We start from the raw sequence: 23,502 nt of genomic DNA on the forward strand, positions 1-23,502 counted from the left end.
CCTCTGGGTCCTTCTTGCGCGAGCACAGATCGTTGCCGCGGTTACCACGGCAACGTTACGGCTCTTGCAAGAGTAAACTCTAGCCCTGGAGCTACGGGCTAGAGTTCACTCAACACTGTGACCACCAGGTATTCCTGGTGGTCGCAGTGGTGAGAGTGAACTTTAGCCCCATAAACACACTGCCCCCACACCATACACATTCACACACTGCCCCCCATACACACACACTGCCCCCACACACACCATACACACACACTGCCCCCACACACCATATACATTTACACACATTGCCTCACACACACACACATACACTGCCCACCCATACACACACAGCCCCCCATACTAACATTGCCACACACATACACAGCCCCCTCGTACACACATTGCCCCACACACCCTACACATTCACACACTACACCCCCTCACACACACTGAACCTTTCACACAGACTGCACCCCTTACACATTGCACCACTGCTCCTATACCCTACTACAGCCTCATATCCCAGCAGACCCCAGGTAAGTTGTCAAACTGTTCTTAAACGGTTTGACTACTTACTCTGGGAGGGGGGCCCGGCCCTCCTGGCACCATAACGACTACACAGAGTAGTAGTGGTTATTGTGCATGGATTATTTCTTTAAATAATCTACGAGTGCCCCAGTAGCCAGCAAGCCAGCCAACCCACAGGCCAGCCAGCCCACAGGCTGGCCAGTAGACAGCCAGCCAGTCTACAGGCCACCAGTTAGGCTTAAAGCCAGCAACCCCACAGCCTGCCAACCGCAGCCAGCAAGCCACAGCCTGCCAGCCAGCAAGCCACAGCCTGCCAGCCGCAGCCAGCAAGCCCACAGCCTGCCAGCCGCAGCCAGCAAGCCCACAGCCTGCCGGCAGTAGCCAGTAAGCCCACAGCCTGCCAGCCGCAGCCAGTAAGCCCACAGCCTTCCAGCAAGCCCACAGCCTGCCAGCCGCAGCCAGCAAGCCCACAGCCTGCTGGCAGTAGCCAGCAAGCCCACAGCCTGCCAGCCGCAGCCAGTAAGCCCACAGCCTTCCAGCAAGCCCACAGACTGCCAGCCAGCAACAGTAATTAAGGTAAGAGGAGCCAACTTGGCCTAGGTATCAGCTATGTTGTGTTGCTATATTGTGAATAGGAACCAGAGTGTTGGAGAGACCCCCCTCCAGGCCCCATTAGACTCCATTGTAGTCTCTAATGGGACCTGGAGGAAATTCTTTCTAACACACTCTCTAAAGGACACTGAGATAGCCTCTGCTAGAATGCTCCCCCCCTCCATGGCCCATTAGCCCTCAATTGTAGTCTCTACTGGGGCCTGGAGGCGACTGTTTCCAGCAGGGACACTGAGATGGCCTCTGTTAGAAAGACCCCCTTCCAAGCCTGTTAGACTCCATTGTAGTCTCTAATAGGGCCTGGAGGGGATTCTTTCTAACACACTCTCTAAAGGACACTGAGATAGCCTCTGCTAGAAAGACCCCCCCTCCATGGCCCATTAGCCCTCAATTGTAGTCTCTACTGGGGCCTTGAAGGGATTATTGCACTTTTGTTCCTTGTGTCTAAAGATTGTGTAGGGTGTGGCTGGAGGCGGTGCATGGAGGCGGGACATGGGTGGCGCTTGCTGCGGAGTATGGGTGGGGCCTGTAAGGGGGCCCTTGATTTATTTTGCCCGGGGGCCCTGAGGGTTCTCAGTCCGCCCCTGGCTGTAAGAGCATGGTGAATATATAAAAATAATGCAAAATTAATGTTAAGGGAAAGTCTCCTAACCCTGTCGTTGTTTTCGGGCCTTGGGAGGGCTCCAGCTCCATCATATGAGTTGTAGCCTTTCTGTAATTATGACCTCAGATAGGACACGGCTGACCGCTATGACTGGATTCCAACTATCTTCACGAGCTATCAAGCCAATCAGCACAGAGGAGATTTCTCTTGCAAAACTGAAGCAACTATGTTTCTTTACTTGGAGCAAGGATCCTACAGATCGAATTTCTAGGAGCAAGGCTACTGTAGATCTACTTTCTGGCCACCCCTGTCCTAGAATCTTTCATCAACTTCACAGAGAGAGCCTGATTGATTTTCTTGGAGGGCTGCATTGCCAACAAAGGATTTGTCCTAATAGTGAACAGCATTTGTGTGAAACCAGAGATTTCAGCAAATCCAGCCTGTCATATCCACAACAGATCAAAAGAGTCCAATGAGGAGATTGTTACATGCTTTTGTCCTCTCGATCTTGTGAGTGAACTATATCCAGGGAAGTGGGCACCTCTATCTCATTCACACTTTTTATGATAATTTAGATCTTTTAACATGTTTGGTGTCTTTTATATAATGCTCTTACTAAAGGTTACTACACTAGAGAAGCCTTGTTTTCCATTGTGCATTTTTTAGGTCCTGTCTCCTAAACTGTAGAATTGAGGAGTGCAAAGGAAGCTACATTCTAAGAGCTGCAATAGGATTCTATGGGCTGACCCGATTACTATAAACTTTGGACCTTTTCACTAGCCATTTGAAACATTGTTTTTTTACAGAATTTAGGTTTTTTAAGTTTTTTATGTATCCAACATTATTTTAGAACTTTTTCTCTGTTTATTTTTATTGTGTTGATATTATTATTACGTCTATATTTGCTATTAATATTGCTTTTGCACTTATAAGCGTAGTTCAGTTTGTACTCTAATGCCTCGTTTCCACTGAGCGGTACGGTTCGGTTCGGTATGGTACGCTATTTTGAGTGTTTCCATTATGAAAGTGGCCCATACAACTGAACCAAACCGCACCATTCCTGGTCCCCCTTCAGATTGCTGGCCATAGGAAATGGTACGGTACGGTCAGGGCGGAGCTACTGGCGTCACACTATACAATCCATTGATTGGCGGACAGGAAAACTTCAATGCTCACGACAAATGACACGCTAGGCATTTAGTCTAAACCCTGCATGCCCCCTGGCGGTCCGACTTGCAGTGGAAACGCTCACCTGAATAGGCTGACCATTCTAACCCTTGCGAACTGTACCGACCCGACCCGTACCGCTCGGTGGAAATGAGGCATAATAAAACATGGGCTTAAAACGTGGATTCTGTTTGAGAATGCTGTTTCATTTTAAATCATGTGACACTATTCACGCCAATAAACGTGGCACTGGAACAAGTATGAAATGGTGCCGCAGTGTCAACCTTTAGAAAATTCCATTATGACGTGACATTTGGATGTTGAAATTTCATAAATATATATATATATATATATATGTTTTACAGCAGATTGGTTTGTCGCTTTTACATTTACACTCCTATGTGTCTTTCTCAAGCCATGATTGGAATTCTGATGGGCTGTAAACACAAAGCAGTCAATTAAAAGATGACTGTTTGAGTTCAGCTGTATCCTCTTTTCTGTAACATTTGTAGCAGTTATAAACCGTTTTATTTTTCAATATTTGCACTTATTTTGCTATTCTATTTATCATAAAAGTACCTTATATCACAATAATACTGATATCTAACAGAAATCATCAACACTCCCCGGGGGCTCCTTTTACCATCATCTAGCAAATCGTACTTTTCTAATGCGTTAAACTCTGCATCTACTGCTGTTGCACCGTCTGCATTTAGTATGAATTATAAGAGCTTCACAACCGCCAAATAGTTACTGAATTACCGTAATCTTTACAAGAAAATAAATCTCAAGGAGAAATACTTGTGAAATACAGTCATGTCTCTGCTGTTAATTTATTAGAAGTTGACACAAGAACAAGAAGAACAATGCGCAATTTTACGATACAGAATTTATGAAGAAAAGGAGGAATATTTGTTTGTCAGTAGTTATAATTTTCTATGAGTTTTACGCTGAGATAAATTTATTTCCAGCAATGAAACTTTTTACAGTGCAAACGGGTTATTTCACTTTATTTATATGTAGCTCGAAACTTCAGTTTTCTATTGGAAGACTTTCACTGTATTTTAATATAAAGTGCTTCCTGCATGATGGCTGTTTTATATATTTATTCACAGTTGTCTGCTTTTTGATTGTCTGTTGCCAATGTATAAGGATTTGCCCTCCGACACAGGTACAATGGGTGCCCCATACAAACTTCATTGTTGGCTTATTTCCAACGTGATGTTAAAATGCAGCTGTTACACACTGTTCATATATAGCCCTGTAGATGTTTGCAGCTAAAAAGAAAATACAGAAAATTTTCATCTGTCCAGAAATTTATTTTTTTCAAGTTCATTACGACAGAGAAGCAACTTACCAATTTGCCTCCCTTCCTCTCCTCACTCTTAGTGTAGGAATGGCAAATGGTGTCAACTTTGGTCAATTATCTTCATGGTGCTGGAGCCCCATCTAACTCCAGGGTCATAGACACCATATGGCAAATCCGGTTAAAGACCTGGTTTAAAGGAAAACTCTGCTGCCCAAAACACTAATTTGTAGATATATCACTAATAAAAACATGCATTTATTTAAAGGAACACTATAGGGTCAGGAACACAAACATGTATTCCTGACCATAGTGTTAAAACCTCCATCTAGCCCCCCTGGACCCCTCATGGCTCCCTAAATATAGCAAAATCGTACTGTATTCAAGCCTGAAGCTGTAGCTCTGCATGCTGTTTGCCTCAGAATAGCAAGTTGTCTGCTGACATCATCAGAAGTGGTAGCCTGATCTAATCACAGTGCTTCCACCATAGGATTGGCTGAGACTGTCAACTATGCAGATCAGGGGCAGAGCCAGCACAAGTCAAACACAGCCCTGGCCAATCAGCATCTCCTCATAGAGATGAATTGAATCAATGCATCTCTATGAGGAAAGTTCAGTGTCTGCATGCAGAGGGAGGAGATACTTAATGTGTGGATGCATTTTAGGCAGCCATGACCCAGGAAGGATCTCTAACAGCTGAGGAGTGGCCAGTGAAGTTATCACTAGGCTGTAATGTAAACACTGCACTTTCTCTGAAAAGACAGTGTTTACAGCAAAAAGCCTGAAGGTAATGATTCTCTTACCAGAACAAATTCAATAAGCTGTAGTTGTTCTGGTGACTATAGTGTCCCTTTAATTATGCTTTTTTCATTGGTGGCTATCTAAAAACATCTTGCAAAAGCTGCAGATCTCTTATTTGCAAACTTTACAAGCCCTCCACCTCATCCTTAGCCCATACTTTCTGTAGGATTACCGACTTCCCAATGCAGCTTAATGAGAAGACGTTTGAGGGCAGGTGCTTAATTTATAAATATGGGAGAAGCAAACCAAATGCATTGACACAAAACAGAGAACATGAGAACTATGAGAATGGACAGAAGCTTGGATAAACTCAATAGCTTTCCCTTTGGTAAATCCACGCTCAGGTCTCAAAATAGCTCACTTGTGCCATTACAGATATAACCTATACCATTTAAATATCAGACTGATCCTATCTATAACATCTGTCCAGATCCAAAATGTGGGCAAGTTCCCTCTGCACGTGAGATACAGCAACCCTGACAATAGTTTCAGACGTCTTTGAGCCTCGTCAGTAAGGTGTAGCTGATATCCCTCCAGGGTCCAGGTCTGGATTACACTTTTAGCTTAGGGAAAGCCTAGGTAATTGCATTGCAACAAACAGAATATAAAAACTCTGAGATTGGGCAAAGGTTTTAGATAAGCTCAATAGGTTGCCCTTTAGTAAATTCCCATTTACATATCAGACTGATAAATGTGCCAATTACTACTGAAATAGGCACCTTTTGTAAAATGAAAAAAGAGGGCACACTCTTCACACATAAAGCAATTGAACAAGTGAGAGCTTTATGTGTTTGGAGTGTTTCTTTAAATATTACATTTTAGCATAAAAAAAAAACAAGTTTTACTCTGTATTTAGAATTTCCCATTAATGTCTGTGAGAAATGTAAAAATTTATGGAAGACGTTGATTGACAGTCATTGACTGTTAAGTTTGATAGCAAGAAAACTGCTGGTAATCGCTAATGATAGCCACAGCCATTTTAATTACCGTCTTGTCACAAAGTGAGTGTGTCGCGCATGGTAACAAGGAGATATAAGGGAAACGACTGAGTATAGGCAAAAAATATTGAAACATGCAAAGTAGGGTTAAACATTATTGTAAATGTCCAACTTTATATACCCTCTAAAAGAGGAAAAATACACAAAATTATTATTTATTTATTTTTTGTGGTGTTTGAAAACGTTGGAAAACTAAAAGCCATATAAATTGGAACTCAATTGACTATTCCTGCTTTTTTTACATTACAAACCTGAATTTTCAATTCTTTTTTTTTTTTTTTTTTTTTATGCCCATTTCCATTTTTGTTTGGATAAAAAAAAACAAAAAAAAAAAACAAAGCACAGAACATGTAGGAGTTAATAATTTGTATGGAATAATTAATGTGATACATATAGAAACCTGAAAACATGTCACTCTAGCTCCACCTAGAGGGAGGGAAATTTAATCATGAATAATAAAACACGATAGTGTTTATTCACTAAACGGCAAATTGTAGTGGATTTAAAACCAAAAAGCAAACGTTGGGTTAAAATAACTTAATAAGCTATGACCGTACCAGAGTTGCAGATTTTTCCTATATTACTATCGTTGGTTGTTTAGAGAATACACATTCTATGCCTGATCTAAATGATAAATTTGTAATCAATGAATAAAAGCACGTCTGTATCAAGTCGTCTATTCACATGAAACGGAGACAGACAATATATCCTGGCAATACGTCTACCAATACTTTGCTAGATTTCCATCTTTCATAAGGGCTGGGGTTCCAGGTTACTTTTACTTGCTGTATCCTCAAATCAATGCACTCAGACATTATTTTATTTATTGGCACATAAATCATCAGTCCTTGACTCGAGTTCTGCAGGAACGCGTGGGAGCGGCGTTCCTGCACTTTTTCCACAGCAGGAACGCTGTTCCCCTTAGTAATACTGCAGGACCTGCCAGGGCCAATCTTGGGCGGATGCACGGGGTGCACTGTGCCAAGAGGTGGGGGGCACCGTGCAAAGCAGGCCGAGAGCAGCAATGCAGAGTAGGCACCTGCTTGTCCCAGAGGCAGGCACCTACTCAGCAGCAATATACCTGACCAGGCTGGGGTGAGGACAGAGTCAGACGGCGGCGAGGGAGTGCCATCTGAGCTGATGATCTTCCTGCTCCCTCGTGTGCCCTCTATGGTGATGCTGGGAGCCGGAATATGACATGATTCCGTCCCCACATCTCTAAACATGTTTATAAAATGTTGGTTATTATCAAGGTCTAAATTGTCTTACTGGCTAAAACAGGACTAAGCAACCTTCGGCACTCCAGATGTTGTGGACTTCATCTCCCTTTATGCTTTACCAGCAATTTGGCTGTCAGAGCATTATGGGGGATGCAGTCCACAACATCTGGAGTACTGAAAGGTTGCCTACCCCTGAGATAAAGGGTGCGCTGTCAGAGAATAGTCCATTACGAGAACTACCCAACCCAAGTGTCTTGTCAAATATATTTAAGCACGTGTCAATAGCATGTATCACTATTTAAAATGTGAAACCAAATATCGATGCTTGGCTCTAGGGAGCCGTCTACATTTTGTACGTTGTTAAAATCCCTATCTGAGACAGAATTCTGAGACAGGAATCCAAATCTAGGGACCGTTTTTGGAATGTGAGAATATTTGGCAGCATTCACAATAGGATAGGGATATAAAATACTTGCAATATCATGCTGCACACTTCGTTATACAGATTATTTGCCCTGTCCCTGTTATTTTGCAGCATATTTTGTGCATTTAATTATTTGGTGTTCTGCGTACCAATTTATGCAAAAAGTCTTAGTCTGCACATTTCGGGAAGGGTAGTAATGTTTATATTGAGTCTTCTTTTCAATATATAAAGCATGTTTCTTGGACTGTAGATATGTTTTATTTTCATATGACACCACTGTGTATGTAAGTTATGTCACAACGGACCCCAGATGCTTGGCCAGGCTATAATATGCAGTATGGTATTACATTTAAGGGAAAAAGGCAGTTGTTTGAGTGAACAAGAACAAAATGATATTATCAAGTGCAGTAATTGTATATACGAAACACAAACAAGATTTTTAGCAATCGGCAAGTACAAGAATTTTCATAAGTTTCAGCCAGATAACCTAAATGCAAGAAAAGCTCAGTTTAAAACAAAGAAAAATCTTTAAAAGAAAGGTATTTATAGCTTCCAGATCCTATTTTTAGATACACTACATGTATTCGTTATAGATCATCCATAGATATCAGTACTGTGTTTTTATTTCAAATTATTCAGCAATATCCACTTACCTGCCCTCAGCTCACCTTTCTATTTCCCGTGAATGTTCAGACAATAGAAATGTACAACACCTGCAAGAGCAAAGGCTTCAGCTGTGGTACTGCTAATTAATTCTTTGATTACGTTTTGGTCTTTGGCTTTCCATTACTTTTTCCAAGTGACTTTTAATTTGCTTGAAATCTGGATGCCCTGACCTTTGACTTGTTACAATGATGAGTCTTCCTGCTAGGCCTATGTTTATAATTAGGACCCAGAGCAGTCACCCAGTAGATGCCATAAAGCCGAGTGGGATAAGCAAAATGTGTGATTTTATTTATTTTTTTCTTGTCTTGTGTTTTCTTCGTTTTTCCGGCTCTATCACAATTTACTATTATTTTTCTCAAAAGCTCAAAACATCATGGAAAGATAAGGAGTTGAAATATGATATCTGGTTTAACGGAAACTCTGGATTAAAAATGCATATTGTTAATACACTTTAAAACAGTATGTTACATTAGTAAATAACATGATGGATCTTTTAAACATTATTTGCATAAAATAAAATGTTCATATTATTCTGGAATAGGTCCCAAAATGTGCTGTTCCAGGTTTTAAATAATTCTTATTTATTCCTGTGAAGTTCTGATACCTTCTTTTTTTTAAATCTAACTTCATCTATTGTCACCCAGGAGACTACTTATCATTAGCAGGCAAGAACCTCTAGAGTAAACACACTCTGCTAAGCTTTGAAAATGGAACCCTTTTATTTATGAGGAAGTGTATAGTGAGGCTGTGGAGTAACAGCCAGGGATGGTGTGGATAGGGCTGCATAAACAAAGTGGTTTAACTCCTAAATGGGAGAGACTAGAGCAGTGATACTTAGAGGGCATAAATCTACACACCAAAACTGCTTCATTAACTGATTGATTTGCTGAAAGTGTCCTTTTGTTCTATTGATAAACTGCTGCAGTATTAAATAACTTGAACACAGTAAATAATTAGAATAAGTTGAATATTAGCAATTGGTATTTACTTGTCAAACATTTGCTTCATATTTCATACATATCTCGTTAGAATACTTTGTGTGAACATGTAGAGTCACATTTTAAAATATTTGATTTTTTTTCTAGGTGCTACATACAGGAATAAAATATTTCTACGTATGACTAAAACTAATATTGTTGTTTTGTGTAAGTTACTTAAAGTGGCACTGTCAAGGCTGAATCCAGTTTTTTTAACCCCCCTCATGACTTTAGTACATCTAATTGCCCCCCTCTCCCAATATTTCCTACTTTTTTTATCTTCATTTCGTGTCGGGACCTAGGACCTGGACGCCGCCATCTTTGTATGGACAGATAAAGTCCCTGTGGAACACATCATCTGCCCACACTAAATAGCGCTGTGAAATTCCCGCACATTCCCAGTTAAACACTTGGGCATTTGCTATTGTCCGAAATGTGAACGGGGATTTCATCTATTCATAACAAATGGGGGACAAAGGCGGGTGGGGGCCCTGAAAGACAATGGGGGGAACCCACCCATGAGCGGCGGGTGGAGGCCCAAATTAAAATGGGGGGGACCTATTGTTCTCCACACCGCCCCCCACCCATGAGCAGTGGGTGGGGGCCCTTAAAGACAATGGGGGACTTATTGTCCTCACCCCAAGCCCCAACCATAGGCGATGGATAGGGGCCCTAAATGACAATGGGGGGGGACCTATTGTCCCCCCGGGCCCTCACCCATTAGTGAAGGATCCAACTATTTTATAACCGAAATTTATTCTACTTTAGTAATTTAAAAGCAGGTTTACATTTACCTATCTCTTTGCCTTTACTAGTTTTACTTTTTTTTGTGCCACCTTTAAGAGCATAAACCCCTTAAGGACAGAGGCTATTGCCCAACTTCTACACCAAAACAAAACCTAGAATTTGTACCATGTGTTTGTTTCTCCATAATTTAAGGGTTTTTCTGTTCAAATCAGCATATAATATATTGGATGTTTTTTTTTGTTGTCAATATTTGTTTTATTGAGGCATTACCATGAGTATACAGTGGATATAAGGAATGCAGAAATAACATTAATAGTCATTTGACATATGGCCCTAATGTTAGGCGATTCATTTAGCTGACAACTGAGGTGGGCATAATGGTTATAGTGTGTGTGTGTGTTGTTGGGCTTTATTGGATGTGTTGACGTGCTGGGTATCTGCAGACGTGCCGGGTATCTGCAGACTATGCTGGGTATCTGTTGACGTGACGGGTATCTGCAGACTATGGGAGTGTGTGGATTAGTAACCCCTAACCATGGGGACTACGGGGGGGTGAGGAGGATATTTTTATAACCTAGGGTTCTATCATGGCCGATAGGTGCCATCCTGGATCAAAGTGATCCCATAAACTAAAACTCTGTGCCGTTGGGCAGAAAACTGACCACGGACTCTAGGCTGTGATGCGGACATCAAGCAAATAAGGCTGTATCAACAAGAAAACATAATAATAAAACATAATGCTTGGTTCCTAAGGTGGTTCAGGTTGCTGCTCCGGGTTTCTCTCCACCTCCAGGCCGCAAGGGCTCTGTTCGAGCTGGGTCCCAGACGTGAGTGTTGAGGGAAGAGTTTGGCATGTCTGTGTTCGGAGTTATCCCCAGTGTTTGGAAGAAAGTAGTGGTGTCCATTAGGGAGGTGAGTTTCAGCACTCTACCATCAGTAGTAGTAGCCATAATTGATCTTGGTAAAGTCCAGTGGTATTCCACACAGGCCTCTCTCAGCTGGTCCGTAATGGCTCAAAGGGATCTCCACCATTGCAGCGTGTTCCTAGTGAGGTCTTGAAAGAATGTGAACTTGGATGCCTTAAATTCATATGGAGTTTTATCCCGAACTGCTGCCATGAATCATGTTCTTGTCCGATAAAGAGTGACATCTTACTATAATGTCCCTGGTGGCCTCAGTTGGGGCCTGTCGTGACTTGGTAATTCAGTAGCAGCCGTCGAATAGGAGCTTTTTTGCTTGAGAGTGAGGTAGGATCGTTTCTGTCAGGCGCCGCAAGTAGTGTGGCAATTCGGCATGGCCAACTGAGTCTGGAACGACTCGGATTTTAATATTGGTGCGACTGTTGCGGTCTTCTGTGATGTCTACTTGTTGCGTTAGAGTGGTGTGTGAGTGTTGCATGTTGAGCATTTGCTCCTTTGGCACTTGTACCTCCTGCTTGAGGTCCATGACCTCCACTTCGGTGGCTTGAGTGTGCACTGTGACCATCTGTACCTCAGTTTGGACCACGTCCAGATCTGCTACTGACATCTGTCTGAGCTCTCTCAGGAATTTGGCGATGCCTTGTTTATTGACCGGGGATAAAGGATCCCTTTCTGCCATTTCTTCAAGCAGTGTCGTGAGGGAGGTTGTTCCCCAGTGTCTATGGGATCTGCTTGGGAGTCTGTCCTGTTTGTTCCACTGTCCATCCGGGCTGGCATCTTGGAAGTTGCTGGGCGCTGCAACATTGTTCCAACGTCCTGGGAGTTTTTGCTGAATTCTGCCTGTGGCTTTTGTGATCTGTGACCCATGTGTGTGGAGTGGAGTTGTCTTGCACCCAGGGGGAGCTGTACAGCTCGTCTAGCTCAGATTCAAGGTCCCGTAGGATGGCCCGTAAGGCTGGGTACTCGAGTTAGGCCCTGGATTTATGTTGACCCTTCTTGCCCTTTTTTGGATATAAGAAATGCATGGGCATGATGCTCACACTCCGCTGGGAAGTTTGTGAGCAGGGAGATGTCCAATGGCGCTGTGGTGTCGGTGATTTTCGCGGGTATGTTATCGTGTGTGGAGCTTTGTTGGATGGCGTCCATTCGTCTCTGGCGCTAAGCTCCGTCCCTATATATATTGTTTTTTAAAGGACTGAAAGGCTTTTTTATATTCTATATGTAAACCTAACACAACATAAAGTATGAATAAAATGTTGGAAATGTAAAATACCATTTTTTTTACAGTTTTGCTTATACTTTTTACACATCAAGAACAACTAAAGAACAATTACTCAAAATAAATGTACCTATCAATCCTGATTGTTAAATGCTTCATATGTCCAGTGTCTAACTTAGTTTTTGATAGTTAACCCTAACCCTACACTAACCCTAAACCTGTGTTTAGTCAAATTCTAACTGTACAGCTACACTCACCTTAGCCCCACACTGTCTCTAACCCTAAAACAGCACTAACCCTAACTCAGCATTAACCCTTACAATACTCAAACACAAATGCTAACGCTAACTCCGAGAGATTCCCTCTGCTGGCGTCACACAGTTCATACTATTCTGAGTGCTCTTTGCTCTGTGATCATCCTTTGCCACAGCTCTGGCAAGCTGTCTGTGCCGGCCACACAATGATTTGTGCTGGATAGCGAGAAAAGCCCAGCGCTGATCACAGTTGGCAAAAAGGCATGCAGGAAAACCTAGTAGTCAGGGTCTTTTCAAACCCCGAGTGGCTCCCTCTGATCAAGTCAGGCTTAGAATCACTGGAGCTAATTGGGATCATTTTAAACACATCTGTTAGCCTGGGGACACTAAATATAGTCCCCGCTGACAAGGGGATTGATACATGGGTCTCCCCTTTGTGAGCAAGGTTTTAACCCTGCTCACATCGAATTGGGATTTTACCTTAAAGGACAACTGTGGGGTGCGTGGCTAGCTGAGTACCTGACGAGACTTGTTGGTGTTTGAAACTCCGGTTGAACACACCACTAATTTGCTGAAATTTCAACGATATCACGACAATCTAACCTATCAGAAGGATAATCTACACTCCTGAACCCCCCAACACAGAGATTGGGCTCCAATCTGCCCGATATTGGGCAGTCCTTGGATAGGCCGCAGCAGCTATCACAGTCTAAGATGGCATGAGGGAGACTTCAAAGCTCCATCGAATCTGAGGCCTCACTTGATGAAGAGGAATCCATACCCTCACGGACCCCCAGAGTGGTACACTGGCTGGTAGACTCCGACTCAGACACGTCACCTTCCAGGAAAGATGATATAAAAAAAGCTGCTTCTAGATCTACGAGAGGTCTGGAAGTCATTCATGGACAGGGTGTGCATCGGGATGGGCAGTCTCACAGCTTGCATCTGAGCCGTTGAGACTAGGGAGGGGGAGAGAAACAAGGTACTCACTGAGACCAGGTCGCAAGTGGAAAACTTGTCCAAATAACTACAGAGAATTACCCACACGGAAATGACACTTGAAACATGGCACTGCAAGAGAAACGTGCGCATCCACAGAGCACCCGAACATATAGGCCAGGAGGCCATGCTTGAATTCACAAACAAAGTGGTTGGTATGGGGGTGAACAGGGATGGAGACACAATGCTCATTATATCAACATTTCGAATCTGGAAAGCCCCAGCTACCTCTGCAGATGCTCCCAGGGATATTATTGATATTACTTAGGACATATCAGTCAAGACCACCAGGTTGGCACACTCACAGAGCGTACCTACAACCACTGTGAACAATGTCCAGATCCGAGTCCATGATGACTTTCCATTCTCAATCCTACTGGAGAGGAGAGGTTTTCAGCCCAATACTAGGCAATTGCATGCGCACTGTATCAGATACCTCTGGGGACCATCTGGCACCCTTGTGGTGCAGCGCGGAGAAACTATCCTGTCCTTGTCAGCAACAGAAGACCCCATGGGATTCCTGAGAGCACTCCACCTACCACAGCTGCTTTCACCATCGCGGGGACGTCTTCGGTCCTGGATCCTGCTGATGTCAGCAAATGGGGGGCTCTGGAGTCGAGGCGACAAAGAGGAAGCCGCACAAGCTCAATCCTCCGTAGTATGGATTGGGCACTAAAGTGCTGGACAGTCAGTTATCCGCTAGGCCTCACTGAGGTACCACAGGGACTTACACCCTATATATGGCTTTCTTTACTTCTTTCATCTTACATTTGGCTTAAGTGTTTTTTTTTTTGTTTTTTTTTAACTAGCCTGAGTTAATTTATAGTTCCTACATTTTTTTATTAGACTGTCTGAGTGACATTTCATGCCGGTTTTACCTTACCAACAAAGTTGTCCGGCCTAAAGCTAGGGAGGTAGATGTGGAGGGTATGTCAATGTGAGGATGAATGTTAAGCCTTAAGGGGTGAGGTTAGAAGGGAGGTAGAGTTTAAGAGGCATTTTACCCAATAGTTGAAATTGCATATGACTACATGAGTTATTGTTAGCTAACCAGAGGTGCAACCGGGACCCTGTTGTGGCATATAATCCGTTAGTGATATATTGCTGTCTCCAAGTGAATCTAATGGAAGTGAAGAATGTGCACAACGTATGCTTGCCACTGACGGTGGATTGTTAATATACTGGACAGGGGCATACCTGCGCTGACACAGGGTAACAGTATAGTGAGAATAATAATTTCTAGTTTTGAGAGGAATAGACAGGTGGATATTTTTAAGTTATCATGCAGTGGTGTCTGTTAAAGACTTGCGATAAAGTGAATGTTGCCGAAGAGATCCCCGAATGGATGGACAGTGGTGGTGAAGGAGATGAGCGTTGTTAGGAATGTGGGATGGAATGTCTAGTAGGTCTTAACTAATATGATGTCTCAATTTTTGTACTATGATATGTTCTCTTTGTATTGATGGAATATATGAGCTTGTTCACTTTCAAAACATGTGAATTGCATGCCATTGCTGACTTATATTTATTCCACATCATAAATAAAGTTTTTCTTTTTTTTTTTTTTTTTTTTTTTTTTTTTTTTTTTTTAAAGGACAACTGTCACCTCAAAACCATTTTTAATAAAATAATCATTTCACCAAGTTTTGAAATGAGAAATACTCATCCCTACCTTCAGCCATACACATGCATCTTGGGTCATATGGTGTTTGAAAACTGAAAGTCTCTATGGCCTGTTTTTGTGTAGGGAGTGAAGCAGGGAATAGAGTCCATAGAGACTAACACTTTTCTAACACTGTTCAAAAAACTTTGGGTATTGTTTTATAAACTGTAAAGAAAAGAACAACAGCACTACCAGCATCATCTAACCCAATTCCATCCATGGCGTAAGAAAGTTGGCCATACATGGATCAATACATATTGTTTTACTATTTCAAGTTTTAATTGCACTAATTTGGACACGCGTACTAAAACTTGCTTTTATTTTATGTTTTTCAGCAAATGCGATGTACATGGGAGGGCAAGAGATGATGCAGGTTCTAGAACGAGACAACACAATTATCCAGAAAAACCTAAGCAAGGTAATATAACATTCTTACATATTACCTATGATTTTTGTTTATTATGTGTAAAAAATATACTTGTAAAATAATTCATTCATAATTGATTCAAATAATTTATTTGTTAATTATTTTGCTTTCCTTGGGATTTATACACAATTTATACATACTCTACTGTGTCACACAATAATAGAATGCAATCAAACTTTCTTGACTTTTCTTGGAAAATTGATTATTATTGCTCCAAAAAGACATAGCCAGTTCAGCATTGTTGATGTTAAATGGTCAGCAGCTGGTGGTATTTTTTGGAAGTTAGGTGGAGACACCTTGCCCTAGATGTTCTGCGTCCCTGTCTCTCTGCTTATAGATACAATACATTTTGTATACAGTTACATACACTAACACAGTGACTCCATTAAAATGGCAATAACATTGATACAGAATTTCTGTTGGCAATTCCAATACTCCTATATCGTCATCTAGAAGTTCAACCATTATAAACTATGGACATTAATGAATAGGAAAGACATTTCAACGCTTACAAGGTACAAAACAAAGCACAATACAAACACATTAGTACTAACAATCTGTTAGTTTCCTCATGTTCAAGGTTTCATCCAAACTTACTTTTATGTTAAAAATTTGCATCTTTAACTAATGCTCATAATGTACAATATTTCTTTATTCTCTATTTTGGGAATATTATTTAAATGCTTTTTCATACCTAGGTTGATCCTGAGTGTTATGAACAGATGGTAGTAACAGACTTGTTTACTAAAATAGGAATTGTTGGGGATTCAAAGTGAGCTTCAAATTTAAGGCCAAAATAACTCAATTGGAAAAAGTCTTAAAGTCCGTTGTGGTTTCAGTTTGGCTATTTTGGAGGAAGGCCCCGAACCCAGTGGCATGAGAGGTACCTTGTGGGCACTGCCCAAGTGTCCAAGAGGTTAATCTGCCCCTGGTCCCTGCGAAGAAGGTTAAGAAGCACTACTCTAGCAAAGATATTAGTAATCCTGAAAGTCTGTGAGATAAATCTGACCAAGAAAGACTGTTTGCCAGCTTGTATCCTGCTTTAAAACTGTGGAGGTTATATTTTTCAAATTCCACTTTCAAAATCACCCTCTTGGAGTCAGTAGTAAAACATCATTTATACAGCTGTGACTGTTTTCCTTGGAGCCAGTGCATCCAATTAATAGACACTACCATTCCTTGGCTGAGCTTCATTGAAATGGAGTCCAAAATTGCTGTACTTCAAACGGTTAGCAATAACTGCCCTAGAGACATGGGACAAAAACCTATTTAACTTCTATATAGTACAAACACCAATCACCTACATTCTATATATATTCTTTGCTGCTTAGAACTCAAAACCATATTTAATCAATTTATGATATCTTGTTTCTAATCAAAGAATTGTAATGCAAACATAATCAAAATTTGGATACAAATGTAAAAAGATGTTTGGTTAAATCTAGTGTCATGTAGCTCACATGTGAGAATTGTTAGATTGAATTTATGTAAAATGCATTGTTTGTCCATGTGGAATTATTTATAACATGTACCTGCAGTCAGTGATAGGCTGGTAATAGGGTCACACAGAGCTCTCATATAGGCTGGTCGTCTGTCTTCATCCATAAAATGAATTTTCATTTTATCCATAAATTGTGCTAGCAAATGTATAGAATTACATATATATTAATACCAAATTGACAACATCTTTAGTTCTTATAAGAATGCTTGGAGCGGGGCTGCAGCGTCTAGGGCAGAGGTGAGGGTAGCATTATATGAGGAGATAGGAGGAAGGTAGGGATGGATCAGAGAATTTGGAATGGAGATCAGCTGAGAGTTGCTGGAGGTCAAGAGAATTCAGATTCAAATGCTGGGGGTTAGGTTGAGGATATTGGGTGTGGGGGCACTCAAGAACACATGATAGCAGGTGGTGGTCTGATAGAGGAAATGGAGTATTACAGAGATTGGGGACTAAGCGTGCATTTGAAAAAATAATATCTAGGGTATTGCCAGCTACATGTGTGGGAGAATTAGCCCATGGCGATAGCCCAAAGGAGGAGGTGATTGAAATAAGTTTTGAGGCTACTGAGGACAAGGGTGGGTTAATTGAAATGTTGAAATCCCCTAGAATTAGGGATGGGATATTGCTTGAGAGGACGTAAGGAAGCCAGGCAGCAAAGTGGTCAAGTAAGAGATGAGGAGAACCTGGTGGGGAGAACAATGAGAACCTGGTGAGGAGAACAATGTTTACAGATATGGGTTTGAATAAGCAAATTGAGTGATTTTCAAAGGAGGAGAAAGAGAGGGAAGGGGGGGGGGTTGGGTAGAGGTTTGAAGGAGCAGTGGGGAGAAAGAAGAAACCCTACACCGCCACCATTAATGCATAATAGAATAGGGGATCATCTGCTAAATACAGATAAAATGGAAAAACATAGCATTTAACTGTGTGGGAGTAAATGAAGGTGTGTGATTTACAATTGGCCACTCACAAATTTTCAGATGTTAAAACAGCCTTGAATGGAATCTTTTTCTTCAATATCTTCACACTCCCATCAGTCAATCAGGATATTTGCTCAAAGAGAAAATATATGGAGAAAATAAAGTGCAATTCCAGAGTAAAGTAGAAAAAGAATTTAATAACTTACATATAAGTTAAAAACAATCAGCATATCACCACTGGGCGTCCTACGCGTTTCGTCCTATGATGGGACTTCCTCAGGGACTTGGTGCATCAGTAACAGCAAGAATGTGTATGAAAAAACATTCCCCCCACCAGTTCTTATATATCCCCTCTAGGAGTTCATTATTCAATTATTCCCGGCCGGTGCTTCTTCTCCATTCGGGCGGCACTTCCTGCTTGGACGCGATGTCGTCATCACGCACGCACGCCCTTTGCGTTCCACATGTGCGTTCCAAATACCCGGAAGTGTATGACGGTCATAAATCTTCAGTTCTCCCGGCGATGTATGGGCGGAATAGAGGCATATGAGGGGGAAAACAAGTTAAAAAGACTCTGGATAGCACAATGTACATGGACAAACATGTCCTATTATCATAATGTTAGAAACTACAGAAAAATGTAGTAAAAAATAAAAGATAAAAAAATGTATATATACTTTGTATAAACCGAGTTATACATAGACAATATGATGAAATACAGATGAAAATAAAAAATATATAAAAATATAAATAAAGGATAAAAATAAAAATAAAGATAGAAATTAAAAATAAAAATAAAAGTAAAGATAGATAAAAATAAAAATGCACTAAAAATAAGTATATACATCTAAGTTACATTCAGCATCTGAAATACAGCTCCATATATTTACATCTTCCTTATGTATTAATTCTTACATTCATGGGGAATGTAAGAATTAATACATAAGGAAGATGTAAATATATGGAGCTGTATTTCAGATGCTGAATGTAACTTAGATGTATATACTTATTTTTAGTGCATTTTTATTTTTATCTATCTTTACTTTTATTTTTATTTTTATTTTTTATTTCTATCTTTATTTTTATTTTTATCCTTTATTTATATTTTTATATATTTTTTATTTTCATCTGTATTTCATCATATTGTCTATGTATAACTCGGTTTATACAAAGTATATATACATTTTTTTATCTTTTATTTTTTAACTACATTTTTCTGTAGTTTCTAACATTATGATAATAGGACATGTTTGTCCATGTACATTGTGCTATCCAGAGTCTTTTTAACTTGTTTTCCCCCTCATATGCCTCTATTCTGCCCATACATCGCCGGGAGAACTGAAGATTTATGACCGTCATACACTTCCGGGTATTTAACTTTTTCTTTTTCCCCCTCATATGCCTCTATTCCGCCCATACATCGCCGGGAGAACTGAAGATTTATGACCGTCATACACTTCCGGGTATTTGGAACGCACATGTGGAACGCAAAGGGCATGCGTGCGTGATGACGACATCGCGTCCAAGCAGGAAGTGCCGCCCGAATGGAGAAGAAGCACCGGCCAGGAATAATTGAATAATGAACTCCGGGAGGGGATATATAAGAACTGGTGGGGGGAATGTTTTTTCATACACATTCTTGCTGTTACTGATGCACCAAGTCCCTGAGGAAGTCCCATCATAGGACGAAACGCGTAGGACGCCCAGTGGTGATATGCTGATTGTTTTTAACTTATATGTAAGTTATTAAATTCTGTTTCTACTTTACTCTGGAATTGCACTTTATTTTCTCCATATATTTTCTCTTTGAGCAAATATCCTGATTGACTGATGGGAGTGTGAAGATATTGAAGAAAAAGATTCCATTCAAGGCTGTTTTAACATCTGAAAATTTGTGAGTGGCCAATTGTAAATCACACACCTTCATTTACTCCCACACAGTTAAACGCTATGTTTTTCCATTTTATCTGTATTTAGCAGATGATCCCCTATTCTATTATGCTTTTGTATTGAAGACAAGAGGAAGTCTTTGGGGACCTTTTACCCTACACAGGGAAGTTCCGTTTAGGTTTACAAATTATCACTATTTCTCACTGGGGTTGTGTTCACATATTTTGTTTGTTTGTATATATTTCTGATATACCGCCACCATTAATGTCAGACTATCTTGGGTTGTGCGTAAACTGTAGACCTCCATAGGATAATGAGTCAGGGGTAGTTCATCTATCATATCTGTTTCTATAATCACATCATCACTCATTGGGATGGATGCATGACAATGTGTCTTTATTTTCTTAGGCTTGAAGGAGCATTTCAAGCACAATAACCACTGCTGCACACTGTAGTAGTTTTGATGCCATGAGTACCCTGTTGCCCCCCTTCCCCCCCTGCCCCCAGTATAAATTGTCAAGAAATATGGTAACAATTTGACTTCTTCTTTATGTGGTCCACTGGACACAAGCCTACCTCTCTACAGCCAGTCTTGAGAACCAGAAGTACCTGCTAAAAGCTTATATTAGTTCTCCAAAGCTCTCCCAATTGCTCTCAGCCAGTAGGCTAAGCCCTGTATCAAGATTTTGGTGAAAGGTGGCTAACCAAGCTAGAGCCCCCAAAAAGCATCAGGACTAAATATTGTCACTTATTGTTATTTTGTAACTTGTATTTGCAACATAATTTGTGTATGTGTAATCGTATGTAAGCCAATAAGAGCATGTTCATCATTATGTACCAGTTGACACTTTAATTATATTACAACGGAGAGTGAAGCAGGGAATTGAGTGGAGATTGGGGCAAACCTGGGGTAAAATGTAGGAGTGGCTATCATATATATATATTTTGGGCTGAAGCTCCTGGTCTTTCACAGACCCAGCAACACCCCAGGTTTAGCCAAATGTTACACTGATATTACACAGTATTGTCCCCTGAGAACTCACAGCAGGATAGAATGTCCTACTTATATATCCATGGTGGCTCCATACATGGAGTCTTTAACTGAATGGGCTATTCCCATTTTGAATGAGATCTTCAAAGAACAGATTCTTATGACAATACAAACTATCGATAATCCTTGAGGGATTTATTTTGAAAATGTTATCTTGTTTTGTACCCCACAACTCAGCTTTCATCTACACTTACAGTCTCTCTAAGAAAGTATTCCATTATTATTAATATTGCCTATTTATATTAATATTGTGTCTGACTCAACAACACAATGTGTAATTTTGAAAACCCTGGTATATCAACCGATACCTTCAAGACTGGAGTTCGATGCCTGGGCATTAACTAACTGACTGACTGACAGACAGCCTTATAAACTGGAGCCTGGGAGCAGTGTGACGCCCTATATGTACAGATTAGAAGAGCTGGTAGTATAAGCAGACTTCTCTAATAGTTGATGTAGGTGCTAAGGACAAAGGGTAGTATCCGAAGGAGCTAGAAATAAATGTAGCAAAAAGCGAGCAGCAGGTCGGGGCAGGCAGCACAGGATCAAAGATAGGAAAAAAAGCTGGAGAAGTGGAGACCACAAAACCATGTAGCTCTTGAACAATTCAGCACCGAAGGAAAGAAATAACGTCATTATATACCTGAGCCTCGGAATTGGGTCCTGGTGATGACATAATACGTACTGATGGAGGATTGATGCAATATATTGAGGCCAAGTAACCAGCATTTCTTCTTCGCAATAATGAAGGACGCTGGACTGTGTGTCCTGCATCATAATAGGTGCAGAAGATGAAGCTAAAGATGTAGTCTGCAACAATTTTGACACGGGGGGTGACACTGAAGACATAACCTGCTATACACTTGAGAGATGCAGAGGATGTTGAAGGCATAATCAACTGGACGCAAAGGTGAACACGAAGTATAGCCTGTAACATACTTGGTTCAGAAGAGGACGTTGCAGATCTAACTTGGAACATATTTGATGCAAAGGAGGGCGCCAAAGATGTGGCCTGTGTCGATATTGGTGCGGACCTGCAACATTTTTGGACATGAGACAGAGCTTCTGAGAGTCATGTGCCAGGAACTGGAAGTAGAAGGGGGATTCTGACACTGACCTTACAGGTTACATGCATAGCATACATTTATATTCCTTCAATTTAAGAGATGGTTAATCTCGTTACAATTGATGCAGAATTTACAAGAATACTTAGTAATTCAAGATGCTGTTTTGGCAAGCCTAACGAGGCAAGAATTCTCACACTAAGGATATTTGTAACCTGCCCATATAGATCATGTATTGCAACTCATCCCATGTGGCATGTTTAGTTACTCTCCTGTTGTCATTAAAATACATTTTGGAGAACAAGACCAATTGAATTTAATGTACGTTAACCGCATCCTTGCTTAATATATGTACATTTTTTGCGCAATTAAACGTGTATAAATATATTTCTCTATGGGTTGCTAAGTGACGTTCCTTCTATTAATAGTAGGTTAAAAACAAAAAACGCTGTCCTTTTGGGAATAGTAACACAAGTATAGAAGAAGGCCTTAACTATTTCAGCCTTTTTTTTATTATTTTTTTTTTTTAAATATTCTATATAAAAAAAACTTTGGCGTTCTTTTTCATTTGTAGTTTATAGAGAAGGTAAGTGGGTTAAAATCATAAGGGTTGTAAGTTTATAATAACAAGTCGTAAAACCCAAGTTGCTTTACAGTTGGCAAGTTACCACTCTGAAAAATTTATAGTGTTTACTAGTTATAGTGACCGTAAGTTAAAAGCCAATCTTAACACCTGGCCATGCCAAGCCCGGTGAAATTGAAAAGTTTTTACTGGATTCTGTTTGAACCTTGTGTTCTGAAGCGGACGGAAGATGAGGCACTAAATTATTCCAGTCTCACATGAAGTGTAGCTTTAGAAATACTTAATGCTGGCCAGGGAATGATTGAAAATATTTTCTTAGGGATCTAAAATTCCGAATATTGCTTTAGTAATTAATTTAATGTATATCCTCTTCTCTGTTTTGATCTGCGTGGCACTGCACTTTGCTCCCCTTGCTGTTCTCTAGAAGATACAATGGTGCAGATAACTGGGAAGAATCTTCTCTCTGTAAATCCAATGAGAATTATCTCAGCAGATATTAAAAACCTTCCTTGGCATCACATTATTCCGTTCGTTTGCCTGATATCGGTGTTCTGTTTGTGCTGTTCCAATCAAATTCAGACGTTTGCCACTGTGTTGACTGATAAAAAAACTAATAGGGGATACAGGTCAGCTCTAAGAACAAGTGTCAGATTTAGCTGTGATGTCCCCTTAGTCCCAAAGCTTTTGTAGAAGATGATGTAATGTCATAAATTCCTGGACAGGTCAAGACTGTGCCTTTTAAAAAGTATTAATCTGATACAGTAGGCTTTGAAGGTCCTGTAGATTTCACTCTAAATTAAAATGGGACAGGTGAAACGTGATGTGTGTCCTTTATTCAGTGTGCCGTGTTGCTGTCATTTAAGTTTTCTGGCTGGAGCTAGTGGATTGCCGTACGAGCCTTGAGGATTACCACTGGGAGATTGTTTGGATGTGGTCAGAGATGTAATGCGTTCCAGGGGGGCAAAGCAGATTGAGAATGGTGTTG

At 40.7% G+C, this 23,502-nt stretch overlaps 1 protein-coding gene across 1 annotated transcript in view; it reads left to right on the plus strand.

Moving 5' to 3' along the window:
- LDAH (lipid droplet associated hydrolase) overlaps nucleotides 1-23,502 on the plus strand; it is a 180,308-nt gene that overhangs the window by 144,215 nt on the left and 12,591 nt on the right. The window contains exon 7 of the mRNA XM_063442120.1: nucleotides 15,420-15,502. Coding sequence (XP_063298190.1) covers nucleotides 15,420-15,502 — 83 coding nt within the window. The remainder of the gene's footprint in view (nucleotides 1-15,419; nucleotides 15,503-23,502) is intronic.

Source organism: Pelobates fuscus, chromosome 2 (genome assembly GCF_036172605.1).
Source record: "Pelobates fuscus isolate aPelFus1 chromosome 2, aPelFus1.pri, whole genome shotgun sequence".
NCBI lineage: Eukaryota > Metazoa > Chordata > Amphibia > Anura > Pelobatidae > Pelobates > Pelobates fuscus.